General features: G+C 40.3%; 2 protein-coding genes across 3 annotated transcripts; one reads left to right on the top strand and one right to left on the bottom strand.

Moving 5' to 3' along the window:
* Positions 1 to 509: 509 nt before the first annotated feature.
* Positions 510 to 1,017, bottom strand: C16H11orf71 (chromosome 16 C11orf71 homolog). Its single transcript, XM_006079233.4, has one exon. The coding sequence runs from the start codon at positions 964 to 966 to the stop codon at positions 568 to 570; it is 399 nt and encodes a 132-aa protein (XP_006079295.1). The 5' UTR covers positions 967 to 1,017; the 3' UTR covers positions 510 to 567.
* A 124-nt stretch (positions 1,018 to 1,141) lies between these two features.
* RBM7 (RNA binding motif protein 7) lies at positions 1,142 to 8,554 on the top strand. Of its 2 annotated transcripts, none has more exons than XM_025266862.3 (5): positions 1,142 to 1,394; positions 2,297 to 2,459; positions 3,131 to 3,218; positions 6,131 to 6,212; positions 7,103 to 8,554. In XM_025266862.3, exons 1-5 carry the CDS (start codon positions 1,299 to 1,301, stop codon positions 7,460 to 7,462), a joined length of 789 nt encoding a protein of 262 aa, XP_025122647.1. In that variant the 5' UTR covers positions 1,142 to 1,298; the 3' UTR covers positions 7,463 to 8,554. The 2 variants fall into 2 exon arrangements, with proteins under 2 accessions (XP_025122647.1, XP_025122648.1); XM_025266863.2 differs by lacking the exon at positions 1,142 to 1,394 and adding an exon at positions 1,525 to 1,651.
* The last annotated feature ends 8,227 nt before the right edge of the window (positions 8,555 to 16,781 follow it).

Below are 16,781 nucleotides of genomic sequence, written 5' to 3'. Positions count from 1 at the left end.
AGGTTTAGGTTTTGCTTTTGTTGCTTTAGTGTAGTACAGAGTGAAGTTTATAGACATTCCTTAAGAAAAGATGAAGGAAGGGGATGAAGAAGTGTAAGGGACAAAATGATAGGATTAAGTGTAGGACCATAGATGGGAGGATATGCCAGTAATAAACCAACAGAAGTAAAGGTAATATTAGCCTGAGGTGGAAAGGTAGGCAGTTAACGAAGCTCGGAATTACAAGTCTCAAAGTGGGAGAATCTGCCAGGGAGGTCCGTAAGACTTGTGGAAAGCGAGAAAAATGTGGTTCTTTGTTGGGAGGATAAAGGGACTATTGACCTCTGGGAAGGATGAGCCAATCAGCTCAGCTTTGTGACCACCTCAATAAAATCTCCGCTCCTCCTCCCTTCCAACCTAATCATCATGGCTATTTAAAACCCTGTGACTCAAGTAACTGCACACACTTTCTTTTGCGCTAGGCTAGAATAAAGACGCCCCTCTAAAAAGAAGACTTCGGTTGCACCAAGTATTTTAGAGAGAGGCCTTGTTTACACGCTAATTGAAGGGCCGAGAGAGGTATTGGTTTTAAGCTGAAAGACGGGCTACGATAACTCCTCCAAGTGCCTCCAGACGCTGTTGCAGGACACTTCTTAGAAGGTCGAGTTTCACCGCAGGGCCCGGGTAAGGTGAGAATCTGGCCTGGCGGCTTCGGCTCCGCGCCTCCATTTCCCTTCCCTCGTTAAAGCGGGTCGGGCTTCGGCCGCCACCAGGCGCCCGACGGCTCTCGGTCCGGAAGTTCAGCCGCACGGAGGATCGAGGAACAGGCTCTGGAAGAATCGCCTCGGGCCTGGTAACGAGGAAGCTGTCTCCGGAGACCATAGCCAACGCTAAGGCCGACGAGCTGAGGTCACCGTGAGAAGAGCTAAGGTAAGCCACCCGGCTCCTTCGATCGCCGGCGGACAGGGACACAGAGTTCTGCGCCATCTTCAAACACTTCCCGTAGTATCTAATGTTACGTCTCTCGGTCAAGGTAGGCCCTTCGCGACTCCGCAGATCAGTTCAGCGGATCTCGACAGCGCAGAACGACTTCACAGGAAGCCATCGCTACAGCAGTGGCGACCAGGAGCCTTCCCCCAGCTCTCTCTCCTCGGAGCATGCGCAGTCCGTCAGCGCACGTCAACGCCGCGGAGAGCCGGCGTGATTGACGTTTACGTCGGTGACGCCTGAGTGCGCGAGGACGTGGGGGTTTCTGAGAGTGCGCAGTGCGTGCGTCGGCGGCGACCCTTCGGCCTTTTTCGGGAGGGGGCGACGCTGAGATGGGGGCGGCGGCAGCCGAAGCGGATCGCACTCTCTTTGTGGGCAACCTTGAAACGAAAGTGACAGAGGAGCTCCTCTTCGAGCTTTTCCACCAGGTAAGCGGCTGGGATAAGCCTCTTCCTTTCCTTTTCCGGCCCGCCTAGGGTCCGGCCCAACGGCTTTCCGCGCTTCCTTGGCGGAAGCGGGATCCTGGTGCGTCCCGGCAGCCTGACAGGTGGGCGGGCTGGAGGCGGGGGTCACGCTTAGAAAGGGAGGCGCTCGCTGCGTGTGGCTTTCTGAGAAGAACCCTAATTAGTTCAGGCCAAAGTGAAGACTAAAGGTGGTGGTGGGTTCTCAATCGGGCATTCCTATGGTAAAGATTCAGGCTCTTTAAGGGGCCTCAAACGTATGGGTCCTTCGTTGAGCCGTACTTTTCCTCCTTTTCTCATCGTCTGCTTGTGAATTTTATTTCAATTTGTTTGTGGTATCCATTTTCCACTTAAGTTTCTTACGAAGTTGCAGCAAAGACAGACTCATAAGGAAAGACTCCATAGAAAAAGCTTAGACTCCGTAGGAAAGCGGCATTGTAGTGTTTCTGTATTAAGATCTTTATTAAAACGTACTAAACTTGTTCCCTCCAGTTGTACCCTCCAACAGCTGGTAATGGTTTGATTGATCGATGCAAAAGTGAACTTTTAGCCCAAGTAAACTTTCTCTTGCTCTTGATAAACGTTAATTTGCACAAAGTGGGAAAACGATGGGTGTTGGCCTCGACGTTAAAGTCATAAAGGGCAGTGAAGTGTAAATTCAGTGATTGGGTTTCCAGTTCATTATGGGCTCCCTCCCCCGAAGTAAGTTAACCTAATTTTCAGTTATAATCTATAGGATCTTTAACCGTGAGGGAAATCCCTGTGTATCCGGTTTTTAAGAGTCCATGGTTACATTATAAACTTCGTAACATTTGAGTATTTTCTGAAACTGCCTTACTGAAATTCTGAACACTTTTTTGTGTCTGTAGGCTGGTCCAGTAATTAAAGTGAAAATTCCAAAAGACAAGGATGGTAAACCGAAGCAGTTTGCCTTTGTGAATTTCAAACATGAAGTATCTGTTCCTTACGCCATGAATCTGCTTAATGGAATCAAACTTTTTGGAAGGCCTATCAAGATTCAGTTTAGAGCAGGTAACTATTTACTGATGATTTGGGGAGAGAGATTGTTCACTGCTTTGTTTTTTGTTTTTAATTTTGTTATTCAGTTTTAGAGAACCTCTTTTTTTGAGAACCTCTTTTTGGGTGAAAATGCTTTAAGCTTTATAAACAGTAAACTATATATCGCTAAAAATGGGTAACATTGACAGTATGGATTTTGAAAGTGGTAATTTTCAAGAGAGTTAAAATTTCAATTTGGGTTGGTGAAAAGAACATAAACCTTCATTGTTAGAATGACTGATTTTGGTTTCATGCTCTAAAAGCACAAAGATTATTTCCTGAAAGTCTTCCTGACTGTTTTGTAATTTACTTTTACAAATTTTGATGTGAGATCATGTGAGGATGAAACTTTCCTTGTATTCAGTTTTACAGTTTAGTGTGGGGATCAGAGTACTATGGCCAAATTGGGTGTTTATACATTGTCTGTTGTACATTGGGTAGTACCTTATTTGTAACCCTTTGTTTTAAATATATCTGGTATTAAACACTTAGTTTTCACTCTGATGAACTATAAAGTGATTTACTGAAATTTGAGGTTTTCACCTTAAGTTATGTCCACCTGTTTTGGAATGATTGGGCTGAGGAATACAAAGTTTCAAATTAAACTTTCTAACAATAAGAATTTCTCAAATTGTTTCATTTAGGAAGTAGCCATGCCTCACAGGAGGTCAGTTTGTCCTATCCCCAGCATCATGTTGGAAATTCAAGCCCTACTTCCACATCTCCTAGCAGGTAATGTTTTGCACCTATTTTAAAAATCATTCATCAGAAATTTTTTTTTAGGTTGTGATCTCAAAAAATACATGAGTGATTGGCTTCCTTCATTATGCTCCTACCTCTTTTTTCTGCTGCTGTATTTGCTATTTTGGATTATAGTTACACATAGTATCTATTCCTTGGGGACTGTATGCCCATTGTATATAGTTCCCTTAAAATAAATACATGTATAACTATGTTCATTGTAAATACATATACCCAAACCCACATACATGTATATACTGACACAGAATTTCTCAAAACATTACTTAACCCTTGCTATTTGTACTACCCTCTGTTTTCTGTTTTATTTTTTTAAATTCAGTTTAGTTCTATGACCACTAATTGGTTGTTACTTTCAGATTAAAAATACCTATTAGTAAACAGGCTAAGAGTTCATAAGGCTGGATTCTAAATATGTCTCTTAATAATTGTGTAATCGTGAGCTAGTCTCTGGCCCTATCTTTCCATTTGTAAGGAAAAAAAGTTGATTCAGATGATCTCTAAAATCCCTTTTAGTTACTAAGGATTAGAAAAGGTACCATATTTGTATCTACTTAAATAGTTTTCTTTGGGGAGGCTGATTTTTTACTAGGGATAGTTTTTTCCTGGTATGTCCTTAGAGCAATTTATCAATCATAATGGGCTTCATTCAAGAAAGAGTTAAAAAATCCTGTCACCTGTCAGATTTGTCACCAAGTCCTTTGTATTTATGGTCTCATTTATCCCTCACAGCAGTCTTAAGAGGTAAGAATTATCTCTGCCTTACGTATGAAGAAAATAAGGGTTGGAGGTTAACTTGCTCAAGTATGAGCTGCTCATAAGCATTGAGCTTGTTTTCAAACCGAGGCAGTGTGATTGAGCACACCCACCATGATATGAGTAGGAAGTGTTTAGAAAGTTTTATAAGGAGAGATAAGTGAATGAGGACCTGAGAGAGGCCAGTGTACCTAGATCATAATGAATGAAAAATGGAGAGTAGTAGTTGATCTTGTCAGAGTAAACAGAGGCCAGATGGCATAGGGTCTGTCTTATATGTCATAATTAGGATTTTGGAATTTCACCTTAAGAACAGTAGGAAGACACTGAAACATTTTTGGTAGGATAGTAAAAGGAACAGGTTTGTATTTTAGTGAGTTACTTGGTTGCACTGGGAGAGGATGGACTGAAGGAGACAGGGGTGAAAATAGACCAATTAGGAGTCTGTTGGTAGCAAAATATTGGTATTAGAAGCAAGGAAGCTGTTGCAGTTGAGTTGATAGTTTGGATTAAGGTGGTGCCAGGAGCTGAAGAGAAGTGGGTGAATGAATATGAAGAGTCTGGAAGGTGAAATTCTAAGAAAGCCGTAATCTGGAAGGGTATGCTCTTCTTGCCAGCTGAAATTGTGTTTAAATGCTTTTCAGTACAGTTGGAATTTGAAGCATCTCTAACCACTATGATAGAAACTTGTAAGTTATCTTAGATGGAGGGGGGAAAAAAAGTTTTTAACCCATCTTAGAAATTCTTGGGGGGGAAAATACACAAGTAAATAGTTATAATCAAGTGTTAGTGTGTACCTGATTTTTATACTCTCTACAAGTAAAATTATACTTTTTTTCCCCTTGGCATGCAGACACATAAGAAAACAGAATATGAGACTTCCCTGGTGGTCCAGTGGTTAAGACTTTGCCCTTACACTGCAGCGGGCATGGGTTTGATTCCTGATCAGGGACCTGAGATCCGTGTGCTCAGTGGAATGAATGAACAAATGTGTAAATAGCTTGCTTTGTAGAGTATAAGTAAAATCAGTTCTGCTTTAGAAAAGTAAGAAAAAAGAACCCTAAATAAAAAGATCTAAACTATAAGATAAATCAATTGGTGGTTTGATTCCAATGGTGTATTTTAAAATAAAATTAAAACCTTTTCTGAGCTTTTCTGTAGAGCAAGTTACCTCTTAGGATAGGAAGTGAGGAATAAGGTTTAAGTCCTTAAGATTAATATTCTGTTTATGTTATAGAATTCCTTATTCCCCAAAGCCTATTATTCTTTCCTGTCTCAGTAATTCTTTTCTTTGAAAGTCACTCAGTCATGTCTGACTCTTTGTAACCCAATGGACTATAGCCTACCAGGCTTCTCTGTCCATGAAATTCTCCAGGCAAGAATACTGGAGTGAGTGTTGTTCCCTTCTCCAGGGGATCTTCCCAACCCAGGGATCGAAGCCAGGCCCTCGGCAGTGAGAGCGTGGAGTCCTAACCACTGGACCGCCAGGGTATAGCCCTAGATTTTATCCTTTTCTTCTATTTTCTTCACCTATTATGTCTAATTGATCAAATCCTTTTCATTTTAGTGCTCGGTCTAGGCCTTCGCACTATTGGCCCAGGGATTGACAAATTTTTTTTTTTTTTTCCTGTAAATTGACAGGGTTTTTTTTTTTTTTTTTTTTTTTTTTTTCCTATAAAGAACTAGTTTCTTCTGCCATTGTAGCACCACACAAAAACAAAAGAGGTTGGCCGTGTTCCAATAAAGCTTTGTACAAACTGGGTTTGGCCCACAGACTATAGTTTGCTCCAGCCCTTCCCTCAGCCGGAATGTGTTGTCTTCAGGTAATCTTGTTCAGCTCTCACTTCAAATACTTCCTTTTTAGAAGGGCCATTCCTGACCAGTCAGGCTAAAATAGAATCCCCTCTCTGTCACCTCAACTTATATAGTTGTATTTTACTGTGTCTTTATAACCATGTGAAATTCTCTTATTGTCTGAATCCTTACCCCTGGCTCCTTGAGAGAGCAGATACCTTGTTGGTCTTATTGATTCCTATCTTTGAAGACTGTGTCTTACTCATGATTGACATGTTTATTTGTTGAATGAATGATTATATGTTGGTTTTCTTATTTTTCACTTTTCATGAAAGGACGGTGGATAACATGACTCCATCAGCACAGACAATTCAAAGATCTTTCTCGTCTTCAGAAAATTTTCAGAGACAAGCAGTGGTAAGCTGATTATTCAACTTGAGTTGCTAAAAAAGAAAAATTATACTTAGTTAAAATTCTTTTTTAACTTCTTAAATTTTAGTTAGACTAGCATGGTCTTTGTAGATTTCAGTTTTCACTGGGCTGAAATACATATTTATAAGATCAAAGATAAATAGAAGAGCTGCTTCTCACATTTGTATTATTTTTCTTTAACCATTGTTGGTGTGTGTGTTGCAAGTATTGGAAATGCATTCTCTGATGTTCTTGTAACCTATGCTGAGTAATTTCTATCATATACTGTCTTTAATACTTAATACCGTAATATACTGGCATCTTCTAGATCCCTTTCCTTGTGAACTTTCCATTTTTTTCTGTAATAATATCACCAGTAATAAAATCTTAGATATCTTTGCTGTTTCTTTGATCGGTCTCCAAATCTTTCATTGTATTCTTTTTCTTACATTTCTTTCTTTTTATTTTCTTTGCCCAAATCACAGTCTTGGCTCATGGTACTTAGACTTGTGTATTTCACAGTCTGCAGAATAAAATACAAGAGTGAAATAAAATTAAATTGAGAAATTAGTATAAAGGGATATGAACTTTTATAAATGTGTTTTTTTCATTTTGCTATAAACCATTAAAAAAAATCATCATTGTCTAATATCTTCCCTCAGGCAGAATTTGAGAACCAGTGATCTAGTCACTTAGTACTTACCTCTGTTTTTCTCCTTACTAGTCCATTTCACTCACCATTTCTACTATTTTTAGTTGTGTTTAACTTAAAATTCAGATAGGCAAGAATGATTTTGCTTTTCCATTATTGTGTTTAACCATGGGCTAGATAGCTGTTGCCTTTGATACCTAGAAATATTTGTGCTTAACATTTTCTTCTTTTTCTCTTCACTCAGATGAACAATGTTTTGAGACAGATGTCATATGGAGGGAAATTTGGTTCTCCACATCTGGATCAGTCAGGATTTTCCCCATCAGTTCAGTCACATAATCATACTTTTAACCAGTCTTCAAGCTCCCAGTGGCGCCAAGATACACCATCATCACAGAGAAAAGTCAGACTGAATTCTCATCCCTACGTGATGGATAGACATTACAGCCGTGAACAGCGTTACAGTGATCTGTCTGACCATCATTATAGAGGAAACAGAGATGATTTTTTCTATGAAGACAGGAATCACGATGGCTGGAGCCATGACTATGATAACAGAAGAGACAGTGGTAGAAATGGAAAATGGCGCTCATCTCGACACTAACAAGTGTTATAAGGATTTTTCATAGGGTCATTTTAGGTCCTTTTTGTTAAGTTGTTTCTGAGAATGTTTTCTTAAACTATAGAGCAGCTTTACAAGTTGCCACATTTCTTTGTAAAAATTTTAAAACTCAATAGCAATTCAATACAGACATGAGAAGAATTGTGGTTCTAGTTTCATTACATTCATAGCCTTTCACCTCAGGGTTTTAAAAAGAGGAAAGGGTTTTATGCAAAAGAAAGTACCACAGTTCCTAATCATTTTAGACAATTGACTAAAGGATGTATTATATGGATTAGTTGTATTACAAAGAAAATATTTTAATTATTTTTTTGTATTGCAAGAAGCTTCTTGGTGGTGAATCAGATTTTTGGTGTATATAATGAAAAATATTCAAGTTGATAGTCAGAACTGACTCAGTATTTTGTTAATAAGAAAATGTTTAACTTCAGTGATTCATTTTACTAACATATGAGAAAGCTTTTTGATAAAGTTTGGGGATAAACCATATTTAACTTCTCAGAGAACTTAAGTTTAAGTTCTGTGACATGATCTTGAGCATAGAAGTGTACATCTAAGACATGCTATTTCGTTGTAAAATTTTAGAATTTGCTAATTAAATCGATGTAGGACTGAAGCCACTCAGGAAGTTAAATATCACTAAATGTATTTTTTTACAGTAAAAATACAGTGTTAATATAAATCCCCTATTTCTGGAAGAACAAAAATATAAATGCATAGTTGGATAAATGGTAAAATGTTTTACTGAAAATGTACTTTTTAAAGTACTGCCTCTCTGACTCAAACTTTGAAAATTTTAACATTGTATCCAGGACAAGTGTACAGGGACACATTTTATTATGGATAGTGTACAGGTTGCCTTTTGTTTTTGTTTGAATTTGAAAGAATTTAGTCTAATGATTTAAAAATTTTTAAATCTTGTTTAGCAACACTTTTATGTATCAAGATGCTGTTTCCCTTTCATTGTAGAACTTGTTTATAAAAATTAATTCCTTGTAAAATTTGAGTCCTTTTTAATATTAACTACAGCATTTGTACTATGTTGCTTTTTAATATATTGAAAACAAAATGAAAGAATGTCTTTTTTTTTTTGACATCACTAGGGACATTGCACACAAAAAACTAGCAACACACTTTTATTCAGTGATTGCCTGGTGTTAAAGGTGTCAGTTTTTAGAGTATCCTGAAATATACCTTTTGAACATACCAAACTTAATATTTTAGAATCAGATTTTCAGTAACACATGGTTTATGTTTCTGAGCACTGTAAACTAATTTGGTTACTCTCCCTGGTGTCTAGGAATTTGTACATTTGGTTTTCTCTGTTTTTAAATATGCACAGCTTTTCTGTGCCTAGGTTTGTGAAGCCATGCAGTTACTAGCACAGAGAACATTAAGATCAGAAGTTTCTGTCCTTTTAAGCAGTTCTTGAGAAGAAAAGGCAACCCACTCCAGTATTCTTGCTTGGGAAATCCCATGGACGGAGTCAGGCAGGCTGCGGTCCATGGGGTAGCAGAGGAGTCAGACAACCTAGCAGCTAAACAGCAACAAAGCAGTTCCCGTAAAGCGTCTGCCTACAACGCCGGAGACCCAGGTTTGATCCCTGGGTGAGGAAGGTCCTCTGGAGAAGGAAATGGCACCCCACTCCAGTACTGCTGCCTGGAAAATCCCATGGATGGAGGAGCTTGATGGGGGTCGCGAAGAGTTGGACACAACTGAGCAACTTCAGTTCATGGCTGATTGATGTTGAGGTTTGACAGAAAACAACAAAATTCTGTAAAGCAATTATCCTTCAATTGAAAAGAGTCTTTAATGAAAGTGAAAGTTGCTCTGTCGTGTCTGACTGTGACCCTCCATGGACTGTACAGTCCATTGAATTCTCCACGTCATTATCTCTAATGAGCCTGTTATTTTCAGTTGTCTTACTGAAATGGAAATTTATTTATTAGCATTTGTAGATAGTGACAGATTAATACTATATTGTGATTTACCTGTGGGTCAGTTCAGTTCATCAGTTGCTCAGTCGTGTCCGACTCTTCACAACCCCATGAATTGCAGCACGCCAGGCCTCCCTGTCCATCACCAACTCCTGGATCCCCTTATATTGATTTACCGGTCACTGGTTCAGAATAAAATTTTTCTTTTAATGTTTTTTGGGACACCCCTTATGAGTTCCCAGGGAATCTTTTTTCTCTTCAGCTTCACCCAGTTGAAAGTAACCTAACTGAATATGTGTGCTGTGTAAGGCAGTGGTTCCTAACCTTTTTGACCCCAGGGGCTGTTATCATGAAACACAATTTCTCCATAGACTGGAGAGCGTAGGGGGGATGGTTTTAGGATCATTCAAGTTCATCACATTTACTGTGCACATTATTAATACATCAGCTCCACCTCAGATCATCAGGCATTATATCCAGGAGGTTGGGAACCCTGGTGCAAAGGGATAGAAGATAGCCATAAAGAATTGAATAGAGTTGGTGAGACTGTGCACTGAGGTACTGAGAGTTGCAGAAGCAGAAAGGAAGAAATTTTTTTTATGGAGAGCAATTTCTCCCAGTGTGTGTTCCATGAAACTACTCTCATAAGTTCTGCAAAACAGCAGGGTTCTGTAGTCCAGTGTTGCGTAAGCATTATATACTAACATTGACTTTTTCATAGTGACAGAACAGTGCCATAAAACTTGCTGCAGTAATGTTTATACCTAACAGTATTTTTCAAACCTGACCTTTATTTTACCCTTATATGCATAACAAATGTATAAATTAATACATTAATCTGAATACTTTAAGATTCCCCCCAAAGAATCTTTTGACTCCACCCTCCTCCATCCAATCAGTCGTCAGAAAATTTTATACCACTGTGTTGTGTAGGGCCTTCGTCTCTGTATCCACTGCCACCATCCTAGAATAGACAATCATCTCAACAGGAATGTTCTAACATTCTAAAGTTTACATGCCAATTTATGTGTTCCCATAGTACCCTGCATTTCTTTTATCATAGACTTTACATTGTATTAAAATTTTCTTTTTATTTGTATCTATATTTGTATTTATATATCTATTTGTATTTATTTATCACTAGACATCTCCATGACGGAGAAGGCGATGGCACCCCACTCCAGTACTCGTGCCTGGAAACTCCCATGGACGGAGGAGCCTGGTAGGCTGCAGTCCATGGGGTCACTAAGAGTCGGACATGACTGAGCGACTTCACTTTTCATATTCATGCATTGGAGAAGGAAATGCACCCACTCCAGTGCTCTTGCCTGGAGAATCCCAGGGACGGGGGAGCCTGGTGGGCTGCCATCTATGGGGTTGCACAGAGTCGGACCCGAGTGAAGCGACTTAGCAGCAGCAGCAGCAGCAGCAGACATCTCCTCATATTTTCACCACTGAATTCCCAGTACCCAGTGCCTGGCATATATACAATGCATGGTACATTTTTGATGAATGAATAAAGAACATTGCTCAAATAATTGAACAGAAAAGGGAGACTTCAACATCAAAAACTTCTCTGGTATAGATTTCCTAACCCTGAACCATCATTGTGTCCTATTATAAAAACTGTATCACAATATACTGTGCCTTTAATACACTCTAGAATGTCTTTCAAAATTTTAAGTTATTGGATCTATATTCATGAGATTTCTTAAAATAATTGTTTAGTTTGGTTTTAGAATTATGATCCTGCTGGTTTTGTAGAATGAATCAGTAAGCTTATTTTTTCTTTGCCCTGGAAAAAAATTGAATAATATGAGAATTACCTGTTTCTTTAGAACTAGTTAAACTCCTTTATTAAAACTATCTGAGTCTTAGAAGTAATCATTTACTTCTCATTGTCTTTTGTGGTTATTGATCTATTTAGATTTTTTACGTTCTCAAACGTCAGTTTGGATAATTTATATTTTTATTAAAAATAACATTTCCTCTGTCTTTCCAAATTAATGGATATAGAGTATTAGAATTTTTGTAAACTTTGTTCTCAACATATAGTCCAGTTTAACTCATAGTAATATTTTACTTCCTTCCCACACACTGTTCAGGCTTGCTAGAGACTTTTGCTGCTATTCATTTCACATTTGTGCATGTGTAGTGACTTCACTTTCACTTTTCACTTTCCTGCTTTGGAGAAGGAAATGGCAACCACTCCAGTGTTCTTGCCTGGAGAATCCCAGGGACGGGGGAGCCTGGTGGGCTGCCGTCTATGGGGTCGCACAGAGTCGGACATGACTGAAGCGACTTAGCAGCAGCATACACATATGGGGCTTCCCTGATGGCTCAGATGGTGAAGAATCTGCCTACAGTGTGGTAAATCTGGGTTTGATCCCTTGGTTAGGAAGATCTCCTAGAGAAGGAAATGGCAACCTATTCTAGTTATTCTTGCCAGGAGAATTCCATGAACAGAGCAGCCTGGTGGCAGTCCATGGGGTTGCAAAGGGTTGAAGAACACGACTGAGCAGCTAACACACACACACACACACACACACACACACACATATATACACACCCCACTCAATTGTTTTTATTTGTTGTTTTGGGTTCTTTGTTGTCATTGCTATCATTATTTTAAATAGATTTTCTTTTAAGAAGATTTAGGTCCAAAGAATAGCAAGGAGAGATAAGAAAGCCTTCCTCAGCAATTAGGGATACAAATGGAATGTTTCATGCAAAGATGGGCTCGATAAAGGACAGAAATGGTATGTACCTAACAGAAGCAGAAGATATTAAGAAGAGGTGGCAAGAATACACAGAAGAACTACACAAAAAAGATCTTCACGAACCAGATAATCATGATGGTGTGATCACTCACCTAGAGCCAGACATCCTGGAATTTGAAGTCATGTGGGCCTTAGGAAGCATCACTACAAACAAAGCTAGTGGAGGTGATAGAATTCCAGTTGAGCTATTTCAAATCCTGAAAGATGATGCTGTGAAAGTGCTGCACTCAATATGCCAGCAAATTTGGAAAACTCAGCAGTGGCCACAGGACTGGAAAAGGTCAGTTTTCATTCCAATCCCAAAGAAAGGCAATGCCAAAGAATGCTCAAGTTCAATTCAGTTCAGTTCAGTTCAGTCACTCAGTTGTGTCCGACTCTTTGCGACCCCAGCAAATTGCAGCACGCCAGGCCTCCCTGTCCATCGCCAACTCCCGGAGTTCACTCAAACTCACGTCTATCGAGTACGTGATACCATCCAGTCATCTCATCCTCCGTCATCCCCTTCTCCTCCTGCCCCTAATTCCTCCCAGCATCAGGGTCTTTTCCAATGAGTCAACTCTTCACATGAGGTAACCAAAGTATTGGAGTTTCAGCTTTAGCATCATTCCTTCCAAAGAACACCCAGGACTGATCTCCTTTAGAATGGACTGGTTGGATTTCCTTGCAGTCCATGGAACTCTCAAGAGTCTTCTCCAACACCACAGTTCAAAAGCATAATTCTGCAGCACCAAACTTTCTTTATAGTCCAACTCTCACATCCATACATGACCACTGGAAAAACCATAGCCTTGACTAGACAGACCTTTGTTGATAAAGTTACGTCTCTGCTTTTTAATATGCTGTCTCAGCTGATCATAGCTTTTCTTCCAAGGAGCAAGTGTCTTTTGATTTCATGGCTGCAGTCAACCATCTGCAGTGATTTTGGAGCCCGCCAGAATAGTCTCTCACTGTTTCCATTGTTTCCTCACCTATTTGCCCTGAGATGATGGGACCTGATACCATGATCTTAGTTTTCTGAATGTTGAGTTTTAAGCCAACTTTTTCACTCTCCTTTTTCACTTTCATCAGGAGGTTCTTTAGTTCCTCTTTGCTTTCTGCCATAAGAGTGGTGTCATCTGCATATCTGAGGTTATTGATATTTCTCTGGGAAACCTTGATTATAGCTTGTGCTTCATCCAGCCCAGCATTTCACATGATGTACTCTGCATATAAGTTAAGTAAGCAGGGTGACAATATACAGCCTTGATGTACTACTTTCCCGATTTGGAACCAGTCTGTTGTCCCATGTCCATTTCTACCTGTTGCTTCTTGACCTGCATACAGATTTCTCAGGAAACAGGTCAGGTGGTCTGGTATTCCCATCTCTTGAAGAATTTTCCAGTTTGTTGTGATCCACACAGTCAAAGGCTTTAGTGTAGTCAGTAAAGCAGAAGTAGATGTTTTTCTGGAACTCTCTTGCTTTCTTGATGATCCAGCAGATGTTGGCAATTTGATCTCTGGTTCTTCTGGCTTTTCTAAATCTGGCTTGAACATCTGGAATTTCGCGGTTCACATACTGTTGAAGCTTGGCTTGGAAAATTTTGAGCATTACTTTGCTAGCATATGAGATGAGTGCAGTTGTGGGATAATTTGAACATTTTTTGGCATTGCCTTTCTTTGGGATTGGTATGAAAACTGACTTTTTCCAGTCCACTGGCCACTGCTGATTTTTCCAAATTTGCTGGCATATTGAGTACAGCACTTTCACAGCATCATCTTTCAGGATTTGAAATAGCTCAATTGATTTCATCACCTCTACTAGCTTTGTTCATAGTGATGCTTCCTAAGGCCCACTTGACTTTGCATTCCAGGATGTCTGGCTCTAGGTGGGTGATCACACCATCGTGGTTATCTGGGTCATGAAGATCTTTTTTGTATAGCTCTTCTGTGTATTCTTACCACCTCTTCTTAATGTCTTCTGCTTCTGTTTTAGGTCCATGCCATTTCTGTCCTTTATTGTGCCCATCTTTGCATGAAATGTTCCCTCGGTATCTCTAATTTTCTTGAAGAGATCTCTAGTCTTTCCCATTCTATTGCTTTCCTTGACTTTTTTGCATTGATCACTGAGGGAGGCTTTCTTATCTCTCCTTGCTATTCTTTGGAACTCTGCATTCAAATGGGTGTATCTTTCCTTTTATCCTTTGCCTTTCACTTCTCTTCTATTATTAATTATTTGTAAGGCCTCCTCAGACAACCATTTTGCCTTTTTGCATTTCTTTTTCTTGGGGATGGTCTTGATCACTGCCTCCTGTACAATGTCACTAATCTTTGTCCGTAGTTCTTCAGGCACTTGTTTATCAGATCTAATCCCTTGAATCTATTGGTCAGTTCTACTATATAATTTTAAGGGATTTGATTTAGGTCATACCTGAATGGTCCAGTGGTTTTCCCTACTTTCTTCAACTTAAGTCTGAATTTAGACTTAAAAACTACAAGATGTCAGAGTAGAAGGACGTGCACTCATCTTCTCCTGTGAGAACTCCAAAATTACAACTCACTGCTGACCAACCATTGAAGAATGTTGGATCCCACCAAAAAAGGATACCCCATGTCCAAGGGCAAAGGAGAAGCCCCAGCAAGGTGGTCAGAGGGGTGAAATTGCATTTAGAATTAAACCCCATACCTGCCAGAGACACTCAAAGGACTCAAACAAAACTTTGTGCTCACCAGGAAACCCCACAGATACTGAGCCAGACCTGCTTTTGAGTATTTGAGTATCTTGTGTGGAGGTATGGGTCGGTAGTGGCCTGCAGCAGGGGCAGGGACTCTTGGTGCAGCAGACCTGGGTGTGGCATAAGCCCTCTTGGAGGAGGTCACCATTAACCCCATCACAGAACTGCCAGAGCTTACACAGGACTGGAGAAACAGACTCTTGGAGGGCACACACACACAAAACTTGTGTGCACCAGGACCCAGGAGGAAGGAGCAGTGACCCCACAAGAGACTGACCCAGACTTGCCTGTGAGCGTCCAGGAGTCTCTGGTGGAGGTGTGGGTCAGCGGCGGCCTGCTGCAGGGGCGAGGGCTCTGAGCACCGCAGTGTGTGCATGGGACCTTTTGAAGGAGGTCGCCATTATCTTCATTACCTCTACCATAGTTTGGGTTGGGTCAAACAGGGAGGGAAGTCAGACCTGCCCATCAACAGAAAAGTGGATTAAAGATTTACTGAGCGTGGCCCAGCCCATTAGAACAAGACCCAGTTCCCCCCACAATCAGTCTCTCCCAACAGGAAGCTTCCATAAGCCTTTTATCCTTATCTGTCTGAGGGCATATAGAATGACAACCACAATCACAGACAACTAATCAAACTGATCACATGTACCACAGCCTTGTCTAACTCAATGAAACTATGAACCATGCCTTGTAGGGCCACCCAGGACAGACGGGTCATGTTGGAGAGTTCTGACAAAACATGGTCCACTGGAAAAGGGAATGGCAAACCACTTCAGTAGTCTTGCCTTGAGAACCCCATGAACAGTATGAGAAGATTCTATTTAGTTACTTTTAAATGGCTTTTCCACTACATACTTCTATTGTGACGTCTGATCTTATAGGCTTGTGAACAGGAAATGTGATAAAAACTTGTAGAGAGACAAACCAGTTCACGAACTGAATGATCACAGGATCTTTCTAGGTTGCCTGCCTGAGCTCGCAGGGCTGAACCTACAGCTTTAGTACAGCTCTCCAGAGGCTGCTGAGAGAAGCTGAAGCCACATGCATCATTCTTAGCTGACCCTCCTGCCCGTGCGTTTCATCCTGCACGGTGTGATGCCCACTTGGTGTTTCTTTTCCCCTCTCATAACCACTCCACAGACATTTGAAAAACACTTGTGAAGTATCCGGATTTTCTAGGATTCACATCCATTCTTTTTTTTTTTTTTTTTAATGTACAAGTGGACTAGTGGCTCAAACAGTAAAGACTCTGCCTGCAATGCAGGAGACCCAGGTTCAATCCCTGGGTTAGGAATAGTCCTTGGAGAAGGGAATGACAATTCTCTCCAGTATTCTTGCTTAGGAAATTCCATGGACAGAGGAGCCTGGTGGGCTATGGTCCACAGGGTCACTAAGAGTTGGACACAACTGAGTGACTAACACCAACACCATACGCTTACTTTCAAACATTATGTGTTAGTCACTCAGTCATGTCTGACTCTTTGCGACCCCATGGACCGTAGGCCGCCAATCTTCTCTGTCCATGGAATTCTCTAGGCAAGAATACTGGAGTGGGTAGCCATTTCCTTCTCCGGGAGATCTTCCCAGCCCAGGGATCAAACCCAGGTCTCCTGCATTGCAGGCAGATTCTTTACCATCTGAGCCACACTTAAACTGAGAGCAAATTTTTATAATGATTTATCCTTTCTGTATTCAATTAGTATTCAATTAGTTTACTGGAAACTACCATAATTTTCACATTCATATTTTATTGGGTTAAATTTAGAATGGGGTTAAACATGTTTCTAGTATGCTAGGTAAATCCTGTTAATTATGTTTTTTGAACCTTGTATTTTTTCTTCTTGATCTTTTCATTCTAAAAGAGGTGATTTTA

The sequence above is a fragment of the Bubalus bubalis genome, chromosome 16 (assembly GCF_019923935.1).
Source record: "Bubalus bubalis isolate 160015118507 breed Murrah chromosome 16, NDDB_SH_1, whole genome shotgun sequence".
Taxonomy (NCBI): domain Eukaryota; kingdom Metazoa; phylum Chordata; class Mammalia; order Artiodactyla; family Bovidae; genus Bubalus; species Bubalus bubalis.
Note: the sequence above shows the minus strand (reverse complement) of the source record. Positions and strands in the feature narration are given on the sequence as shown.

What these genes read in the sequence shown, in the direction of transcription:
- C16H11orf71 (XM_006079233.4), bottom strand. Translation starts at nt 966, where the DNA reads ATGGCGCAGAACTCTGTGTCCCTGTCCGCCGGCGATCGAAGGAGCCGG.
- RBM7 (XM_025266862.3), top strand. Translation starts at nt 1,299, where the DNA reads ATGGGGGCGGCGGCAGCCGAAGCGGATCGCACTCTCTTTGTGGGCAAC. An exon ending in CAAGATTCAGTTTAGAGCAG is followed by an intron (nt 2,460 to 3,130) that starts GTAACTATTTAC and finishes TGTTTCATTTAG; the next exon opens with GAAGTAGCCATGCCTCACAG. An exon ending in ACTTCCACATCTCCTAGCAG is followed by an intron (nt 3,219 to 6,130) that starts GTAATGTTTTGC and finishes TTTTCATGAAAG; the next exon opens with GACGGTGGATAACATGACTC.